At 40.5% G+C, this 20,369-nt stretch overlaps 2 protein-coding genes across 2 annotated transcripts in view; one reads left to right on the forward strand and one right to left on the reverse strand.

Annotated features, from left to right (window-relative positions):
- Positions 1–504, forward strand: part of slc10a7 (solute carrier family 10 member 7) — a 233,959-nt gene extending 233,455 nt beyond the window's left edge. Inside the window, exon 12 of the mRNA XM_073042940.1 lies at positions 200–504. Coding sequence (XP_072899041.1) covers positions 200–394 — 195 coding nt within the window. The 3' untranslated portion in view covers positions 395–504. The remainder of the gene's footprint in view (positions 1–199) is intronic.
- Positions 505–7,772: 7,268 nt separating this feature from the next.
- Positions 7,773–20,369, reverse strand: part of LOC140726006 (reelin domain-containing protein 1-like) — a 40,722-nt gene continuing 28,125 nt past the window's right edge. The window contains exons 4-6 of the mRNA XM_073041905.1: positions 17,724–17,979; positions 15,964–16,039; positions 7,773–9,903 (exon numbers count right to left, since the gene is read on the reverse strand). Of these exons, the coding sequence (XP_072898006.1) occupies positions 9,253–9,903; positions 15,964–16,039; positions 17,724–17,979 (983 nt within the window). The 3' untranslated portion in view covers positions 7,773–9,252. The remainder of the gene's footprint in view (positions 9,904–15,963; positions 16,040–17,723; positions 17,980–20,369) is intronic.

Genomic DNA, 20,369 nt, shown 5'->3' on the forward strand with positions numbered 1-20,369 from the left:
GCAGATTTTCTCGTGTTTGCTGGGCAAATATTTTGGCATGATTTGGGAGTGTTACATGGTTCGCCAATTTTGGTGTAAAGTTCTTGATTTATTGGGGAATTGGTCGGGTCCTACACTGCCCTTGTGCCCACGGCTTTGTCTCCTGGGTGATAGGACAATGATACCTAATGTAAACATTGACAAATTTACTATTTTAAAGGTGGGTCTCATCACAGCTACAAGAATTATATTGCAAAACTGGAAAAAACCCAGATGTCCCACTGTGAGGGAAAGGACTGAGGAAATGGTTAAGATTTCATCATATGAACACATGTTGGGAAGAATTAACAGTGAGGGAAAAGTGCAAGACACGTGGGATCAATTCTGGTTGTATGTTAATTTAAACTTAAATTAGAAGTTTTTTTCTGTTTCTTAGTTTTATATGTTTTCCTGTCATGGGATGGCTGTGTAAATATGCTGTACTGTATCTGCTCTATGATATGCTGTGCTGCTCTGTAAAATAAGAATAAATAATAATAAAAATTTGAATTACAAAACCTAAAGCTATTTGAACTCTATAATTTTTTTAAATAACTGGAATACTTAAAAGGATACATACAAATAATTTTCTTAACAATTCTAAAAATATTACTATCTTCCTTAGTTCTTTGCAGCTATGTCCCCCTTTCAGTTATCATGAGGGAGTGCAAGCATTGTTCAAGCAATTCATCACCAAAAGTATCAGAACACCAAGTAACACACAAAATACTGGAGGAACTCAGCAGGTTAACACCAAGAAGTTTCTCTAGGATTAATGCCAAGCAATTATAAAGAAATAAAAGGTTTACAAAATGCCAATTTCAACTTCAATTATAACTTATTACATTAATTTAATGGACTCAGGAACTTGGATTATTTTTTTTGTGTGACTGTATTTTACTGCTGTCTTATGCGTGCTATATGTGTATAACTGTTGGTACTGTATTTTACACCTTGGCCCAGGAGTAATGATGTTTTCTTTGGCTGTATTCATAGGGGTTCATGTATGGTTGAATGACAATTAAACTTGAACTTAGACTAAATGAAATCATGGTTGATTTATGACACTACTCCACATTGTCATCTCTGCCTCATATCCCTTGATATTTTTGATAAACTTCAGTGTGTGTTACATTTCAAATTGCCAATTGGCCTGCTATCAATTGCCACTGGCAGAAAAAACATCAAACCAATCACTCTCTGTGTAAAGGTCTTTGTTAATTTCATTTCTGAAGGCATACTCAATTTTTTTGTTTATACCCTCCTCCCCCACCCACCCAGTCAGTAAAGTCTATTTCCTCTCTCAAGTACCTTAAATACATTGAAAATGTTAATCAAATTATCATTAGTCACAAATTTCAGAGAATACAGTTCTAATTTTTTTGTTAAATCATTACGGTTCAATTAGGAGTGTTATTCTGCTCTGTATTTGAACTGAAAATAATAAATGCAACACTATTGTCCCCTTGAAACTAATCACTAAGCTCCAAAAGCCAGGCCTGGATACTCCCTTGTGCAACTGAATCCTCAATTTTCTCACTTATATACCCCAGTCAGTATGGTTTGGCAACAACATCTCCACAATCATTAGCACAGGAGCATCACAAGGCTGTGTCTTTAGCCCCCTACTCTACTCACTTTACACTTATGACTGTGTGGCTAAGTTCATCTCCAACACCAAATTTAAGTTTGCTGATGACACCACTGTTGTTGGGCAAATCAAAGGTGGTGAGGAATTGGCATATAGGAGGGAGATTGAAAATCTGGTTGAATGGTGTCACAACAACCACCTCTCAATGTCAGCAAAAACCAAAGAGCTGATTATTGACTGAAGGAGGAAGAAACTGGATGTCTATAAGCCACTCCTCACTCAGGGATCAGAGGTAGAAAGGGATGGTAACTTTACATTTCTTGCCATTATCATATCAGAGGACCTATCCTGGTTCGAGCACGTAAGTGCCATCACAAAAAAGACACAATAACACTTTTACTGACTTAGAAGTTTTCGTAGCTTCATCATGCCATCTAAAACTTAGAGAATTTTCTATAGAAATGCAGTGGAGAGTGTCTTTACTGTTTGCATCACGGCCTGATGTGGAAATACCACTGCCCATGAACAGAAAAGCTTACAAAATGTGGTGGACCCAGCTCAGTCCATCAGAGGTAAAGTTGGTTGATTATAAGTCTTTCTTTGTGTGTATTTTCATTGTATTTTTCTGTTCCACTGTGAATGCCTGCAAGAAAATGAATCCCTTTGATAATAAATTTACTTCAAACTTCGAACTTTTAAACCCTACCCCAGATGTCCCATTCAGAGCTTTATAAGACCATAAGACAAAGGAGCAGAAGTCGGCCATTCGGCCCATCGAGTCTGCTCCGCCATTTCGTTATGAGCTGATCCAATCTCCCCTTTAGTCCCATTCCCCCGCCTTCTCACCATAACCTTTGATGCCCTGACTACTCAGATACCTATCAATCTCTGCCTTAAATACACCCAATGACTTGGCCTCAACTGCCGCCTGTGGCAACAAATTCCACAGATTCACCACCCTCTGGCTAAAAAAATTTTTTTTGCATCTCTGTTCTGAATGGGCTCCCTGCAATCCTCAAGTCATGTTCTCTTGTACTAGACTCCCCCACCATGGGAAACAACTTTGCCACATCCACTCTGTCCATGCCTTTCAACATTTGAAATGTTTCTATGAGGTCCCCCCTCATTCTTCTAAACTCCAAGGAGTACAGTCCAAGAGCGGTCAAATGTTCCTCATATGTTAACCCTCTCATTCCCGGAATCATTCTAGTGAATCTTCTCTGAACCCGCTCCAATATCAGCACATCCTTTCTTAAATAAGGAGCCCAAAACTGAACACAGTATTCCAAATGAGGTCTTACCAGTGCCTTATAGAGCCTCAACATCACATCCTTGCTCCTATACTCTATTCCTCTAGAAATGAATGCCAGCATTGCATTTGCCTTCTTCACCACCGACTCAACCTGGAGGTTAACCTTAAGGGTATCCTGCACGAGGACCCCCAAGTCCCGTTGCATCTCAGAACTTTAAATTCTCTCCCCATTTAAATAATAGTCTGCCCATTTATTTCTTCTACCAAAGTGCATGACCGTACACTTTCCGACATTGTAATTCATTTGCCACTTCTTTGCCCATTCCCCCAATCTATCCAAGTCTCTCTGCAGACTCTGTTTCCTCAGCACTACCAGCCCCTCCACCTATCTTTGTATCATCAGCAAACTTAGCCACAAAGCCATCTATTCCATAATCCAAATCATTGATATACAACGTAAAAAGAAGGGGCCCCAACACGGACCCCTGTGGAACACCACTGGTAACTGGCAGCCAACCAGAATGGGATCCCTTTATTCCCACTCTCTGTTTCCTGCCAATCAGTCAACGCTCTATCCAGGTATGTAACTTCCCATAATTCCATGGGCTCTTGTTTAGCAAGGCAATTTCTGCCTTTTTTTCAGTCCTTAATCTTTAAAAAAAATCGGTTAGCTTTTTTAATTATAAGCACAAGAGATTCTACCAATGCTGAAAATCCAGAGCAACATACACAAAATGCTGGAGGAACTCAGCAACTCTGCCAAGATGCTTCATGAGTCTTGATGATGCAACCTGAGCTTCTGAGTTCCTCGTATTTTGTGTGTAGTCTTTCTAATTGATTTTTTTAAAATCTGTCCATGATATTTTATATGTGTAGTCTATTTAAGATTTTGCTGTTCACCATGTGTAAGTTACGTTAATTATCCATTTTGAAGTCAATGACTGCATCATTTGTCTGTGTTAAATTTTATTTGCCATAAGTTTGCCTATTTATTTCTATTAATATTTGTATATGTATAATGTGTTTAGGTTGTTAGAGTCAATTGTTACGGAAGTAGTTTCAGAGGACTTGGAAGCACAAGATAGAACAGGCCAAAGTCAATATGATTCCCTTAAAAGAAAATCTTGCCTAACAAACCTGTTAGAATTCTTTGAGGAAATAACAAGCAGGATAGGCAAAGGAGAATGATAGATGTTGTGTACTTATATTTTCAGAAAGCCTTTGACAAGATGCCACACATGAGGATGCATAACAAGATAAGAGTCCATTGTATTACAGGAGAGATACTAAAAGAGTGGGAATAAAGCGAGCCTTTCTCTGATTGGCTGTCAGTGACTAGTCGTGTTCCGCAGGGGTCGGTATTTAGCACTGTTGCTTTTTATGTTGTACACTAATGATTTGGATGACAGAATTGATGGTTTTGAGGCTAAGTTACCAGACAATATGAAGATAGGTGGAGAGGCAGGAAGTGTTGAGGAAGCAGAGAGGCTGCAGAAGTACTTGGACGGTTTAGGAGAATGGGCAAAGAAGTGGCAAATGGATTACACTATTTAGAAGTTCCAAGGTTGTCAAGCTGAGGAGGGGTAGTGGGGACAAGCTCCCACTACCTAAAAGTGCTCCTCACGGCATGCGCCTCAAATAGCCTCTGACAACCAAGTCCAGCTCCTGGCCTTCTCATGTGGCTTAGCCACTAAGCCTGGTGGAACTGTTTCTACTGACAGGAGGAGGGGCAAAGGCAGGTCCTGGCACCTTAAAACTAGTGCTTCAGGTAGATGGAGCTTGTAAGCCTGGGAAGGCAGTCCATCTAAGAGAGGGAAAACTCTGATTTCAAACCTCCGCTGCCTTGCAGTCATACCCACTCACAGGGAAGGCTTCAGGAGTAAACCCTGAGGACAAATCCGGAGCTGGAGTCCCTAAGGCAGTCCGACGTTGCTTTCAACCTCGCTCTGGCAAACCATGTTACCGCCTGCAAGCTAGAGAACCTGCCTGGTCTTTCTGCATTGCTCATTTGTGTTCTGACTCATGGTCAGTTTCCCCAAGTCAATAAAATTTATTAGGTAGTCAATCAATTTCATTGAACCATGAATACCAATCAAAACCTTTCACTTTCTCTACGTAACAGTTACTATTGATGCTCTCTAGTCACTACTATGATCACTTCTTCAAAAAAACTCAGTCAGGTTTATTAGCCATGGTCTAACTAATCATATATTCATGCTGGCTATCTCTGAGCAGCCTTATAAGAACTTGCAAGGCATTTTGCTACTCTCTCCTTTTATTAGTTCATCAACAAATGTTAGGATGACTCTCTGTATTATTTCTAGTTCTCTCTGTCTTTTTATTTTTAAATAGAAGTGATAGAAGTTTTCCAATCTGAAGTGATGATTCCCGTAACAAACAAGAGAAAATCTGCAGATGCTGGAAATCCAAACAACACATGCAAAGTGCTGGAGGAACTCAGCAGGCCAGACAGTATCTAAGGAAAAGAGTATAGTTGACGTTTTGGGCAGAGGCCCTTCATGAGTCCTAATGAAGGGTCTTGGCCCAAAACGTTGACTGTACTCTTTTTCATAGATGCTGTCTGGTCTGCTGAGTTCCTCCAGCATTTTTGTGTGTGTGTTTTTTTAATGATTCCTGAAACGTATCTTTTGAACTTATTGGTTAAGTTCTCTGAAATATTCACACCATGTTTCTATAAAATTCTAGGATAAATTCACCCTACCATTCATTGCTGTGCCTATTTTCTTCAACAGTATTTTTTTGGTTTCCTTTATCTTGGTGGGTCCGCATTGTTGAGTCATTATTGGATTCCTTGGAAAGATGTAAGCTGTAACTTTCTAAGCAGTAAACATTGACACAATCATTATTTCACATGTCTGTCATTTCCTCATTTTCCTTTCCAGCTGCCCTGGTGCAAACAATAGAAGTGTAATGTATTACTGGGATTATTCTATCAGGCACTTATTAGGAAGGATTATTGAGGTGTGGATTAGCAGGGAATTTGCAGAGATGTTAAAGTGAATTTATTATCAAAGTGCATATATGTCACCATTTACAACCTTGAGGTTCATTTTCTTGCAGGCATATTCAATAAATTCAATAACCATATTAGAATCATTGAAAGACCACACCAACAGGACAGCCAACCAGTGTGCAAAAGACAACGAACTGTGCAAGTACAAAAAGAAAGAAAAATTAAATAAACAAACAAACAAGCAATAAATATTGAGAACATGAGCTGAAGAAATCTTGAAAATAAGTCCGTGGGTTGTGGGACTCAGTGATGGAGCAAGTGAAGTTGAGCGAAGTAATCACCACTGGCTCAAGAGCCTGATGCTTGGGGGGTAATAACTGTTCTTGAAGCTGGTGGTGTGAGTCCTGGGGCTCCTGTACCACCTTCCTGATGGCAGCAGTGAGAAGAAGGCATGACCTGCGTGATGGGGGTCTCTGATGATGGATGCTGCTTTCCTGTGGCAATGCTCCGTGTATGTGCTCAATGGTGGGGTGGGCTTTACCCATGGTGGACTGGGCCATATTCACTACTTTTTCTGTTCAAGAACATTAGCGTTTGAATACCAGGCTGTAATGCAGCCAGTCAATATATTCTCCAGCACATAACTATAGAAATTTGTCAGAGTTTTAGAGCCATACCAAATCTTTGCAAATTATTGAGAAAGTAGAAGGGCTACTATGCTTTCTTCATATTTGCACTTACACGCTGGGCCCAGGACAAATCCTCTTAAATGAAAACACTAAAGAGTTTAAAGTTGCTGACCCTCTCCATCTCTTATCCCCTGATGAAGACTGGCTCATGGACACTCAGTTTCTTCCTCTGAAGTCAATCTGCTCCTTGTTCTTGCTGACATTGACTAAGAGGTTGTTGTTGTGGCACCACTCTGCCAGTTTTTCAATCTCCCTCCTATATGCTGATTCATCACCTCCTTTGATTCGGCCCATGACAGTGGTGTCATCAGCAAACTTAAATATGGCATTGGAGCTGTGCTTAGTGTCTTAAGTGTAAAGTGAGTAGAGCAGGGAGCCTTGCCGTACACCCCTGCTGATGGAGATCATGGAGGAGGAGTTGTGTAAAAGTCATGGAGGAGTGAAGTTGGGAAGAAAAATTTTTGTGACCTTCCATTTCTAGGATAACAATAAATGACAGTCAAAGGAGGGGAGTAAATTCACCGGTTTTCAATGAAACCTGTATTCAGGTGAATTTTCTTGATTAGTATATTTCTGGCCCAATGTGAATAGCAACATTGCTTTTGGGATTTGATTAGGCCAATGGAACAATTATTAGACAGGGTATATTTAGTCAACAGTAATTATAATATCATGAGTTTTGGACTAACTGGGAAAAGATGCCTTTACAAAAGTGTAAGTAGGTTATCAGTCATTTGTCAAGGCAAATTCAATGGGATGAAACAGATCTCTGGGTAAATTAGAAATGAAGCCTGTAAGATTAAAATACTCTACCAAGCATTGTGCAATGCTATGTTGGCGCCAAACAATGGTGAAACTGGGGACTGCTCTCACCACATCCTCAAAATAAGTGTAATAAATCTCACCATTATGTTGTCCTATTTAACTATAGGAATGATTAAGAAATATTTTGGAAAATGTCCTTAAAAAAGGGATTTCTTTCTCCAATGTTTACTTTTATTATAAAGGAATGAATAGTTATCTCACACACACACACACACACACACACACACACACACACACACACACACACACACACACACACACACACACACACACACACACACACACACACACACACACACACACACACACACACACACACACAATACACCTCTATTACATTGTGTGTAATAGAGAACATATTTTCAGAAGATGATTTTTTGTGGTAGAAGTAATCACTCTAAAATATATTTCACTGCAAATAGGCATTTTTAATAATTGTGGCATCAATTACTACATCCTAGCAATGTGCAAAATTTATAGAATGTGTTGTTTGTATCAAATAATACTATTTAGTAACAAATATCCACCAAAGATCAGACAGACAGTAATCTATTCCAAAAGATGACAAAGCTTCCTCAAGGGAATTGTTTACAAGAGGCTGTTCATTTACAAAAATTTTAATACACTAATAACAGCAAGAACTTATCTAATTTAAGCAATTCTAATTACAAGCCAAGGTGCTCTGTGTGCTCAGCATTACTTTCCACCCTCACTAAAATGCACTTTCCAGGGGCAAATATTTTGCATGTTTTAAAGAAATTAAACTACTAAAACTTCTAGGGCCTTGAAGATGAGAAGTTTTTACTAATGCTGGTAAAATCAATCCATGCCATGAATGAGGAGGTGTGATTTTTCCATATGGACACAAGATGGTCTGAAAATCTATATGTATACAATATACTTAAAAATCGTATTTGTTGTGACTTACATGCTGGAAAATACCACTTTATCTCTTGATAGAGCAAGAAATTATACCAGAACTGCATTAAAAGTGTGTGTGTGGGCTGGGAGGGAGGGGGATGGTGTTGGTCAGGCGTGGTCTCACTGTTGACTTTTTGTATGCAGTCTAACCGTACTCTAATGAGTGAAGCCAAGGACTTGTGTATGTTCCAGGAGTAGGCATTGGTAGAGTTGGACAGGGAGTATCTTTTTCACAGGGAGGAAATGCCTAATACCAGAGGGCACGCATTGAAGATGAGAGGAAGTGTAGGTTCAAATGGGTAGTGAAGGGCAAGTTTTTTACTCAAGAGTGTGGTGGATGCCTGGAATGTGCTGCCTGGTATGGTGGTAGAGGCAAATACATTAGAGGCTTTTAAGAGATGTTTCGATAGGCACATGGGTATAAGGAAGATGGAGGGATATGGACAGGTGTAGGTAGGAAGGATTAGAGTTTGGAGGTTTTTGATTTACCTTGTAGTTTGTTTGACACAACACTGTGGGGCAAAGGGCCTGTTCCTGTGCTTTACTGTTGTATGTTCTATGTTTAACAATTGACTGAGAGTGCTGCTATTGTGGTTTAAAATCAATCTGGAAACCTCTCACCTCTTTGTGGTTCATGTATACTGGTATTGCTGTACAAGTGCACAGCACAGATAAACCAAGGCAACAGCGCCTCTTTCACATCAAGCGATTGAGGAAGTTTGGTATGGGCCTCCAAATCCTAAGAACCTTCTACAGGGGAACAATTGAGAGCATCCTGACTGGCTGCATCACTGCCCTGTGAAATGTGCCTTCACAACCTGCACATCAAAAGGGAGCAATTACTAAGTGGAAGCCACAGATTGAAGATAGTTCTCCTTTGTTCATGGAGAAGTTAATGAAGGTCAGTGTTACAAAGGGGTGTATCATAATGAGGGTGCATTGTATAATCAATAATATAAATCTTGCACATTTCAATCTGCAATTACTTTCCAACAGTGATTGGTGGATTGATCACATTGTATTCAGCTTGAACAAGCACAAAGCTGTTTTCGCGTATCTTTCTGACGTGCACCAGCTCACCGCTGTCTCCCACTCCCATGATGCTACCGTTAGGATCTCGGAAGGACACTTCCGTACGTTTCCGACAGTGCTGAGAGAGGAAATGGCGTGTCCCCATGGCTAGCGCCATGCCAAGAGCAGCAGAGCAGCCAAGCAGGATTCCGAGTTGAGGGATGCCCAGCTCTGCACCTTTAGAGCCATCATCTCCAATACCTGGGCCATTATCTTTCTGTTCATGCTGTGTCACCCGGACTGACATGTTTCTTGCTATTTTACCCACATTAACTTTGGAACCTGAATTTTTTGAAGACTGCAGGAAATTTGCTGATGCACGGTGTGACATCAGCTGCTTGATAGTCCCTGTTGGTCTTACATCCTCCATATCTGGGTATGGTCCTGTGCCCAGAATTGTTGCTGCTCCAGCTTGTATTGCGTGATCTCTCATATCTGAAGACTCCCATTGCGTTTCTCTGTCTGTAGAGAAGTTAGCAGACAAGAAGGTAGAATAACCTTGTCCAGAAGTTGCATCAGAAGGTCTTAAATTTACAACTGTAGAAGTGGTCCATATAGTGACCTTCAAAATAAAACAAAACAGTTGAAAATCACAACAGTCAAACAAATTGCTGTCTTGGTATTATCTCCTGATTAGTAAAAGATAAACTCATGATAAAGTCATCGCAACTGGAATTCTGCAGATTTGATATTGCATAATCCTACGTTAATTATTTACCTTAATCCTTCTCCCACTTAAGAAATGAATTCTAAAAACTGGAGATGAGAGGGAATAGAGCCAACAATATATTCAACATTTTACATTAACTCTTAAAATTATCGTTAAAGTAAGTGCTCGAAGAAGCTGTCATTAATAATTCCTTGCAATGTAACACCTTGTGGTGAAAATAGAGCTACAGCATAAGTTCTATTTGACGTTAGCCTCAACAAAATTGAGAACATTGGAATATTGTTCTCTACACTACAGATTATCTATTTGCCAGTAAAACACTGGATTTATGTCTAAATGTTCCTGCATTGGTTTGGTTTTTGGTGATTTATGGCTGCACAATCCTATCCAAGTCAGAATTTATCATTCATTCCTCTCCACAACTATCACAGATCACAAAAGGTGTGGCAGGCAAAATTAACAGCGAAAATGACAGAATATTTATACAGTCCAACAATTCAGTTGTTGAGCCAATAAGAGACAATTGAATTGAATTGACTTTATTTCTGACATCCTTCACATACACGAGGAGTAAAAATCTTTATGTTACGTCTCCATCTAAATGTGCAATGTGCAATCATAGTCATTTATAATAAATAGAAAAGTCAATGTAATACAGAGTACACTCAAATTAGTGTGAATTCATCACTCAGATGCCTGGTGGAAGAAGCTGTCCTGGAACCGGTTGGTCCTGGCTTTTATGCTGCAGTACTGCTTCCCGGATGGTAGCAGCTGGAATAAATTGTGACTGGGATGACTTGAGTCCTCAATGATTCTACGGGCCCTTTTTACACACCTGTCCTTGTAAATGTCCCGAATCATGGGAAGTTCACAACTACAGATGCACTGGGATGTTCGCACCACTCTCTGCAGAGTCCTGCGATTAAAGGAGGTACAGTTCCCATACCAGGCAGTGATGCAGCCAGTCAGGATGCTCTCAGTTGTGCCCTTGTAGAAAGTTCTTAGGATTTGGAGGCCCATACCAAACCTCCTCAACCATCTGAGGTGAAAGAGGTGCTGTTGTGCCTTTTTCACCATCCAGCTGGTGTGTACAAACCATGTGAGGTCCTCGGCGATGTGGATGCCAAGGAACTTAAAGCTGTTTACACTCTCAAACCCAGATCCATTCCTCCTGTAATCCAGAACCAGCTCCTTTGTTTTTGTGACATTGAGGGAGACGTTGTTTTCTTGACATCACTGTGTCAGAGAGATGACTTTTTTCCTGTAGGCCACCTTGTTATTGGTTGAGATAAGGCCAGTCAATGTAGTGTTGTCAGAAAATTTAATTAGCAGATTGGAGCTGTGGGTGGCGATACAGTCATGGGTATACAGGAAATAAAGGAGGGGACTCAGTACTCAGCCCTGAGGGGTTCCTGTATTGAGAGTCAGAGGGTTGGAGGTGAGGGAGCCCACTTTTACAACCTGCTAGTGATCTGACAGGAAGTCCAGGACCCAGCTGCACAAGACAGGGTCAGGGCCGAGGTCTCTGAGCTTCTTGTCGAACCTGGTTGGAACTATGGTGTTGAATGCTGAACTGTAGTCCAGGAACAGCATTCTCACATAGGTGTTCTTCTTCTCCAGAGGTGTAAGGATGGTATGTAGAGCAGTGGCCATTGCATCATCTGTCGATTGTCAATTGTGAATGTACTGTATATATTTAATTATTTTTAAAAAGTTCTATTGTTGAAAATTCCTACACCAAATCACTTAACATCAGTGACAAAGGCAACAACAGTAATTGAGTAATAAACCAGAAACAAGAACACATAATAGAATGGAGACAATGGTACAAGGAGTAATAAATCTTACATTATTCACACCCTGAACATCCACAGAAAGCAGGGTGGCTGGGTGCAGAATCAGTGCAACAGAGGAAACTTTCCTTTTTGCCGGCACTTCCCTGGGGCACAGCCTCTGCATGTGACCTGCGATGCTGAGATATATCCTTGGATGTACTGAGTCAGTCAGTGTTTCGGACACTCTTGCCCCACCGACCCAGCCAGGCTTGATCAGCCCCTGGCCTGTGTCCCAGCAGCATTGGTCCTCGGGTCACATTTCCTGATCCACAGACGTCTGGAGCCCCTGTGATGATCCTGATGGCTCTTTCCTTTGCACCCCCCCCCACCCCGGTTAATGCCAAGGAGAGAGTAGGTTCTGCACAGTGAGCAGCCAGCGAAACCTCTATGCTCCACCTCTATAGCTTGCATCGTGCCCTTCATCCTTGTCTCTGGCACAACTCTACCAGCTCCAGGAATTCAGCTTTGTTACATTCAAACATCCCCTCAGCTGCTTTCAGGTGAAGCAGCCCACCATCTGGTAGCATAATGGTTAAGTTATTGAACTTAAGAGCAAACACGAGGAAATCTGCAGATGCTGGAAATTCAAACAACACACACAAAATGCTGGTGGAACACAGCAGACTAGGCAGCATCTATAGGGAGAAGCGCTGTTGACGTTTCGGGCCGAGACCCTTCGTCAGGACTAACCGAAAGGAAAGTCTCTTAATATCTTTCCTTTCCGTTAGTCCTGACGAAGGGTCTCGGCCCGAAACGTTGACAGCGCTTCTCCCTATAGATGCTGCCTGGCCTGCTGTGTTCCACCAGCATTTTGGATGTGAAGTTATTGAACTGATGTCTAGGTACTGCGAGTTGTATTCCCGCTGTGGGCATGCCAATAAGGTCCGTGTCCTACTAAAGAATAAGAAGAGCTCTGATTGGAACTGGGAGCCTGATGGCTATGGCTTGAGCATTGACCCTCTTTGGGGGGCATGGGGGGCATGGGGGTGTGTGGAGAGAGCAGCTGGCTGCTGTTGTACAGGGTAGTTCTCAATACCCATGTGTCTCATGCATGCCTAGAGCTGGTAATGCCTGGCCCTGGAACCTGTACTGAAGGTCCTTTCTTGCTTGGAGCTGACACACTCCATAGGGGTGATGTTGAAGAAAACACAGCAGGAATGGAATGGCAAACAGGAGGAAATCTGCAGATGCTGGAATGGGATGGAATGGGACAGTGCGCACAGACAGACGGGTTGTGTAAAAGGCTTTCGTACAGTGTTGAGAATCAGAATCAGATTTATTATCACTGACATACATTGTGAAATCTGTTTTTTAGTGGAGGCAGTATAGTGTGATATGTAAATAATACTATGTTACAATAAGAATATGTAAAAAGGTAAATAAATTATACAAAAATGGATCAGAATACTGAGGTCACGGATCATTCAGAAATCAGATGGTGGAATTCTGTGTAAGGAATGCCAGCTGAACTCAAGATGCTGTGGGCATGTGACAACCATCAGCCTTTCTATGATTGCACACAGATCCCAGCCACTGGAGGCTGCACACTGCACATGGCTTACTTACCCCTACTGCCCTTCTGACATTGCTGGGGTTGGCAGCCTGCTGCTTACCAATCTCCCATTCATTCCATCCTTTACTGCTGTCTGCAGCTCCTTCGCATCACTTACATTAAGCCCCCTTTCTTGCATCTCATTCACATCACCTTGCGCTACCCCCTTCCCACCTCGAAAGACTCCCTTGCCACCCACCCCTCACTACATTCGATATTCTTCACCTTCTCAGACATCTGGACCTTTAAGATATTACAAGGGTAAGGCTAGCTCATTTGCTACATCACAAAGTTTATTTCCATGCACAAGGCATCGAGTCCTGGAGTTAATACATCATGGAAATAGGTTGACTTCTCCATGTCAGCAAGAGGCCCCATCCAAGCAAGACCACCCCACCTCAGTATTTGACCTACAACCTTCTAAACCTTTCCAATCCACGTACTTGTCCGACTTTCTTTTAAGTTTTTATTGTTCTTGCCTCAACCACTTCATCTGGCAGCTAATTCCACCTATATACCACCCTTCATGTAAAAGTTTTGACCCTAAAGTTGCTATTAAATCTTTCCCCTCTCACCTTACACCTGTGCCCTTGATTCCCCATCCCTGGGAAAAAGATAGATTGCATCGTCTGTACGTCCGTAATTATGTAATACTACCACCTGAAAGTCTCCTGTGCTCTAAGGCAGGACTGGCAAACTTTTCTGGGAGCGTGTGCCCAAATTGGCGATAATCTTTTAAAAAAATTTCTCTCACATGCCATGGTCATTTTGAACAGAGATTATCATTGATTAATTATTAACAATAATTATGGACTTTAAGGAAAAGGATGAATCCTGTTTATTTATGTACAGTCATTGTTTTAATAGAAGTATAACAGAGAAAGATGGAAATAAATGAAACGTTTTAGAAAACATGTTCAAATATTATTAATATTCATCTTTTAAAAAGACCATTGAAAAATAACATAATTTCAAAATAGTAATATCATTGTATCTGTTTACTATCCAAATATTGATGTGTACACCCTTTTTGAGAGGCTTTCAAAGTATATTATTCAGGATCACGTGTTCTTGCAATGTCCAGCTCAGTGGCTCCCAGATTCTTTTGGGTTACTACCCCAGACCACATCCCCAGCGACCCCTCTCCCTTTCCGTCCATTAGATAAAACTATAAAAAATGTTGATTTACAATGCACAGTGAGAGAAAATAGGAACTGCAAGTTCAAGGCAGTGACAAGTAATTGCAAAAATTATTCTCATCTTTTTAAAGCTACAAATGGAATTAATTAATTGCAGTAAAAATAATTTTCATCAACAATTTTAGAGCATACATTAGTGGTCCAACTATCAACTACATCATTGCCCTTTCACCTTTCAATGAGACGATGGGCTTGGTGCAGTGACATCAGCTTCTCAACATCAGGCTGAACGTCACTCAGAATGAGTCTCAGATACCTACATTCAATAATTTGCAGTCTGATTCGTTGCTTTGAACAAAGTTGGACAACTTCACTAAAACTGCACTCCACTATGTATGATGTTGCAAAGGCAATAAAGAACATCCTGACCTTTTTCCACAGTGCAGATAATGAAGATCATCTACTGATGTTTTTCCTTTCTCTTCCAAATTGGAAATTGGAAAATGTGGAGACAGCCAATGTTGAACTTAAATACGGTTAACTTAGACAGAAATGTGGAGACATCTAATTTGACTTTGATAAGATTCACATTTCCTTGCAATTGAAGATTGATTTAATTAAACTGGACAAATAATTCTGACAAATAAACAATGTCATGCCTAATATTCTTGAGTTGATGACTGAATGAAACAACCAAGACTGCAAAGAATTTTATCACAGTTTCAAAAAGCACATATAAGTGGCTCACACGGTTTCCTTTTGAGAGCTATCTGATCTTTGTGTGCAACAGCAAACATTCAAACTCTTCATCATTCTCAATACAAAGATCTCAAAATAGTCAAGAATTGAGAGCATGGGATTGTATTTTATATACCACTGTGATAACAGTATTTAATGATTTGTGCAGTCATTAACAGGTATTTTGTGAATTACACTGTGAATGGTAAATATGTTAGATTCAAAATTGTTCAAAAAAGTAATAACCACATGGTGGCATCCTGGTGCCCTGTTTGTTGCACAAGCAGAATGTTAATGAGCAGAATGTCCTTCTCTTTGAAATATTTCCCAACAACCCAAAATATTTCCCCCCCCCCTTGTATCTCTTTCTAGTCCCCTTGCTCTTGAACCAAGATTTCATCTTTTATGAAGTGAACAAAACCGAGAAGGAAAGATTCATTGCCTGGCAAAGTTGACACATCCAACTGCAGAGCAAATTCTGTTGTCCAAAGTATATTGCACGATGTGTTATCCACATTCTCAAACATTTCATCTATTCGTCTTTGAGCAGAGTTGTTGCTGAATGCAATTGCTTTAATTATTTGTCCTGGTGAATTGCACTCCTCAGTGTTGAGCACATTAAATCAATAGATATGTAATCTATAAAATATAGCAGTTGTTACAATGTGAAAGTTAAATAAATACTTACTTGTTCATTATTACTGCAGCTGATGCAAGACTGAGAAGTAAGGTTGAAGTCACTCTCAGTATTTAAAATATGGTTGCTATAAAATGAAATTATAAGACAACAATTAATTTTTGTAACATGTGTAAATAAATATGTTATTCAAAAAAATCTTCAATTGTGTAAAATGGTCCAAAACCATGTATTCTCTCTTTATGAATCCATCCTAGTTCTTTTAAGTTACAGAGCAAAATCACAACAAAGATCCTTTTATGCAGCTTTTTTTCCTCAGTACAATTTGCTTCCAGTTTGATTTAAGCTTCCACAAAAGATCCAATGTAAATGCACAGTGTAAATGCTCAAGCCAATACTCTAAATGCCTGTACATTGCTCTGTCCTCTGCTGAATATTCTAAGCTAATGATATTGAAGATTAGTTCCATTAATTCTTCCCATTGAATGTTTATGTAGGAAGCTAATATCAGCAAGTTCAGCTCTTTAATACTCCTGGACTTGGAAAATCTTTAACCACCACTCTAAAGCTTCTTCTCCCCCCTCAATCAGTGAGTCAGTTTTACTCTTCCCCTGTGCCTAGGATATTTAGAGAGCTGAAAACTGTCTTGCCTCCTGCAAGTAAGAGAACAGCAGAAACAGTTTATATATTAGGACCTGCATTACTTGAATAACTTATTTAATTACTATGTTTAATCATATTGATCTTTTTTAAAAAACATATGTGTACCCAAATGACAGGAAGAGGCCGGATGCCTCTTTTCCAAGCAAAGAACTACATAATTGAAATGAGCCAGGCAAATTGAACTTCCTACAATAAATTCTGTGTGGCACGCTTCTGAGTTAGAACACTACACAAGAGGATCATAGTGACATTAACCAACAGAAATCACAGAATAGGGTTTAGATAGCAACGTCAGTGTTTAATATCTCATAGAGTTAGATAACAATATAAAATCAGAAGTTGAATAACAATTTTGTATGCAAAAAAACAAAATTTGAAGAAGAGTGAATTTCTTGGAGGAGAAAATGCAGTCCATGAATCCATGAGCCTACATATAAATTAATGAACCATCCACTCTACCTGAAGATGTTACCCTCTGAGAACATTTTCTACTTCCTAAGGAGCTTGAGGCAAGCGAGGCTCTCCTCCCCAATTCCATCTTAATGGAATTTTACAGGAACACCATTGAGAGCATCTTGACAAGCTGCATCTCCATCTGGTATGGGAGCAGACGAGCATTGGACCGGAAGTCTCTACAAAGAGCTGAGAACAGCTGAGAGGATCATGGGGGTCTCCCTACCATCCATCTGGGACATCTATCAGGAGCACTGTATTCGCAGGGCCCTTGGTATTACTAAGGATCCCACTCATCCATCCAGCATCCTTTTTGACTTTCTACCATCAGGCAGGAGACTGTGACATAAAAACGAGAACGGTCAGGATGGGAACCTGCCTCTTTCCTCAGGCCATTAGGCTTCTGAACTCCCTGGCTCATCACATTCAAAGTGTCACCAGTTAATTGTTCTGTACCTTAAAATATTTATTTAATGCACTTTACTTTGTTTATTTATGCAAAATTCATCTGTAGATTTTATTCTTACTTTCCTAAATTATGTGTACTACTAAGTTTTACACCCTGTTCTATAGAAATGTTTCGTTTGACTGTATACATGTACAGAGTTAAGTGACAATAACTTGACTTGACTTGATATATTAATGTAAATTTTTTTAACATACTGAAGCAAGTACTAAGACAAGATTGAATTTACCTTTCCATGGCCTCAGGCTCTGAGGATTTCAACAGGAAGCTGTTACCAGTTGATGATAGGAGTTCAGTAAGTTTCCCTCTGCTTATGGAGCTCAAGGACAGCTGCAAACTTCCATGCAGAACCAAGCTGGACTCCTCAGGTGCAAGGTCCTGATCTACTTTGGACAAAGAGTTTTCCGCATTTGTAGACTGCAATCTGAGGGACCATTCCTTGGTGATCATTAGAGTCTGTGAAAAGTCCTGCAGCACCTGAGTGACTACTTGAGGAGTAATGAAGTCTGTGAATTTCAGACTAAGGATCCCACTCATCCATCCAGCATCCAGAAGTACACATTTTATTAGAAATTGATAATCAAAGTCTCAAATATATTCTAAAAAGTAAAACATTTTTTTTTTCATATTTGTATTGAAACTCCATGAGCCAACAAAATCAATTCTTCTAATTACTTAATGCAGTATCATGTTGAACATTTGAATACTTAAATCTTGGAGTTTAAAGATATGTCCATCATGCCTTTCCATCACAAGTATGTTTTATTTAGGAGAATAGTATGCTACTTTATGCCAAATATATTTGGGAAGAACTGGGACAAAGTGCGCTGCACACGCTCTTCCCACTGGAAGCAATCACTCTGATGGGATTCTATGACAGAACCCACAATAGCCACTGTCACATTGAAGAGCACAGATATGTAATCAGATTAAGGGTGTGTGTAAAAATAATAGTGTTGTTGTCATGGGGGATTTCAAGTTCCCTAACATACACTGAAACCTTGTTAGTGTAAGGGGTGTAGATAGAGCAGAATTTGTTAAGTGTTCCAGGAAGGTTTCATAACTCAATACGTGGACAGTCCAATGGGAGAGGGAGCTGTGCTGGACCTGGTATTGGTAATGAGCCTGGCCAGGTGACTGACCTTTCAGTGGGTGAACAGATAGGGAACAGAGATCACAACTCCTTAACTCTCAGGACAGGTATGGTCCTTGTGGGAAAGTTTTAAATTAGAGTAAGGCAAATTATGAGGTCATTAGGCAGGAACTAAAAAGTGTTAATTGGGAACACCTTTTCTCTGACTAGTCCACATCAGACATGTAGTGGATGTTTAGAGGTCAATTACACAGTACAGGAAAGGTATGCTCCTGTTAGAAGGAAGAACAGGAATAGAAAGATAAGAGAACCTTGGATGTCCAGAGAGGTGATGAATTTAGTTAAGAAGAAAAAAAAAGTATGTAATGTTTCGGAAGTTAAGATCAAACGGAGCACACAAGGATTATAAAGCCAGAAAAGAACTAAAGAAGGGAATCAGGAAAACCTACTGAGTATTAAAGTGGATGAGTCCCCAGGGCCTGAAGGGATTTATCCCCAGGTTATTGAAGGAGGAAAGAGACAAGATAGCTGGGCCCTTCGTGTCCTCTCTGTCCATAGGAAAGGTCCTGGAGGACTGGCGACTGGCTAATGTTGTACCTCTATTTAAGAAGGAAACAAGGGAAAATCCTAGGAATGATAGATCAGTGACTCTCATGTCAGTTGTGAGAAAATGCTTAGGGATAGGATATATGAGTATTTGAAAACTCATGGCCCAATTAGGAAGAGCCAGCATGGCTTTGGGTACGTGGCAGGTCGTGCCTTACCAACTTGATTGAGTTGTATGACAAGCTGATGAGAGAGATTGATGAAGGTAGGACAGAGGATATTGTCTACATGGATTTTAGTAAGGAGTTTGACAAAGTCCCTCTTGGGAAGCTAATCCAGATTAGGATGCATGGAGCCTGCGGCGATTTGGCTGCTTGGATTCAAGACTGACTTGCGCACAGAAGACAGAGGGTAGTGGTTGAAGGGACTTGTTTTGCTGCTGGTCTGTAATTAGTGGTGTTCTGCAGGGATCTGCGCTGGAACCTCTGCTGTTTGTGCTGTGTATCAATGACCTGGATGAAAATATAGATGGGTGGGTTAGTAAATTTGCGGATGATATCTAGATTGGTGGAGTTGTGGATAGTGTAGAAGACTGGCAAAGAGTACAACATGACATAGATCAGTTGCAGATATGGGCAGAGAAACGGCAGATGGAACTTATCCCAGATAAATGTGAGGTGTTGCAACTCAGTAGAGCAAATGCAAGATCCTTAACAGTGTTGATGAGCAGAGAGATCTTGGGATCCAAGTTCATAGCTCCATGAAAGTGGCTACACAGGTCAATGAGGTGGTGAAGAGGGCTTATGGAATCCTTACTTTTATTAGTTGAAGTACTGAGTTCAAAAATCAGCAGGTTGTGTTGCAAGTTTTTAAAACTCTGGTTAGGCCACATCTGGAGTATTGCGTACAGTTCTGGTCACCCCGCTACAGGAAGGATGTTGAGGCTTTGGAGAGAGTGTAGAAGAGATTTAACAGGATGGTGCCTGGTTTAGAGGGAATGCATTATCACAAAACAGTGGATAAACTGGAGTACCAGAGGCTGAGGGGGAGATCTGATAGAGGTTTACAAGATTATGAGAGGCATAAATAGAGTGGACAGAGAGCATCTGTTACCCAAGGTTGAAACGTCTAATACTAGAGGGCATGCATGGAATGTGAGGAGGGGATGTGACGGGTAAGTATTTCACTCAGAGATTGGTGGATGCCTGGAATGCACTGCCTTGTATGGTAGTAGAG

Source organism: Hemitrygon akajei, chromosome 4, assembly GCF_048418815.1.
Source record: "Hemitrygon akajei chromosome 4, sHemAka1.3, whole genome shotgun sequence".
Lineage (NCBI taxonomy): Eukaryota > Metazoa > Chordata > Chondrichthyes > Myliobatiformes > Dasyatidae > Hemitrygon > Hemitrygon akajei.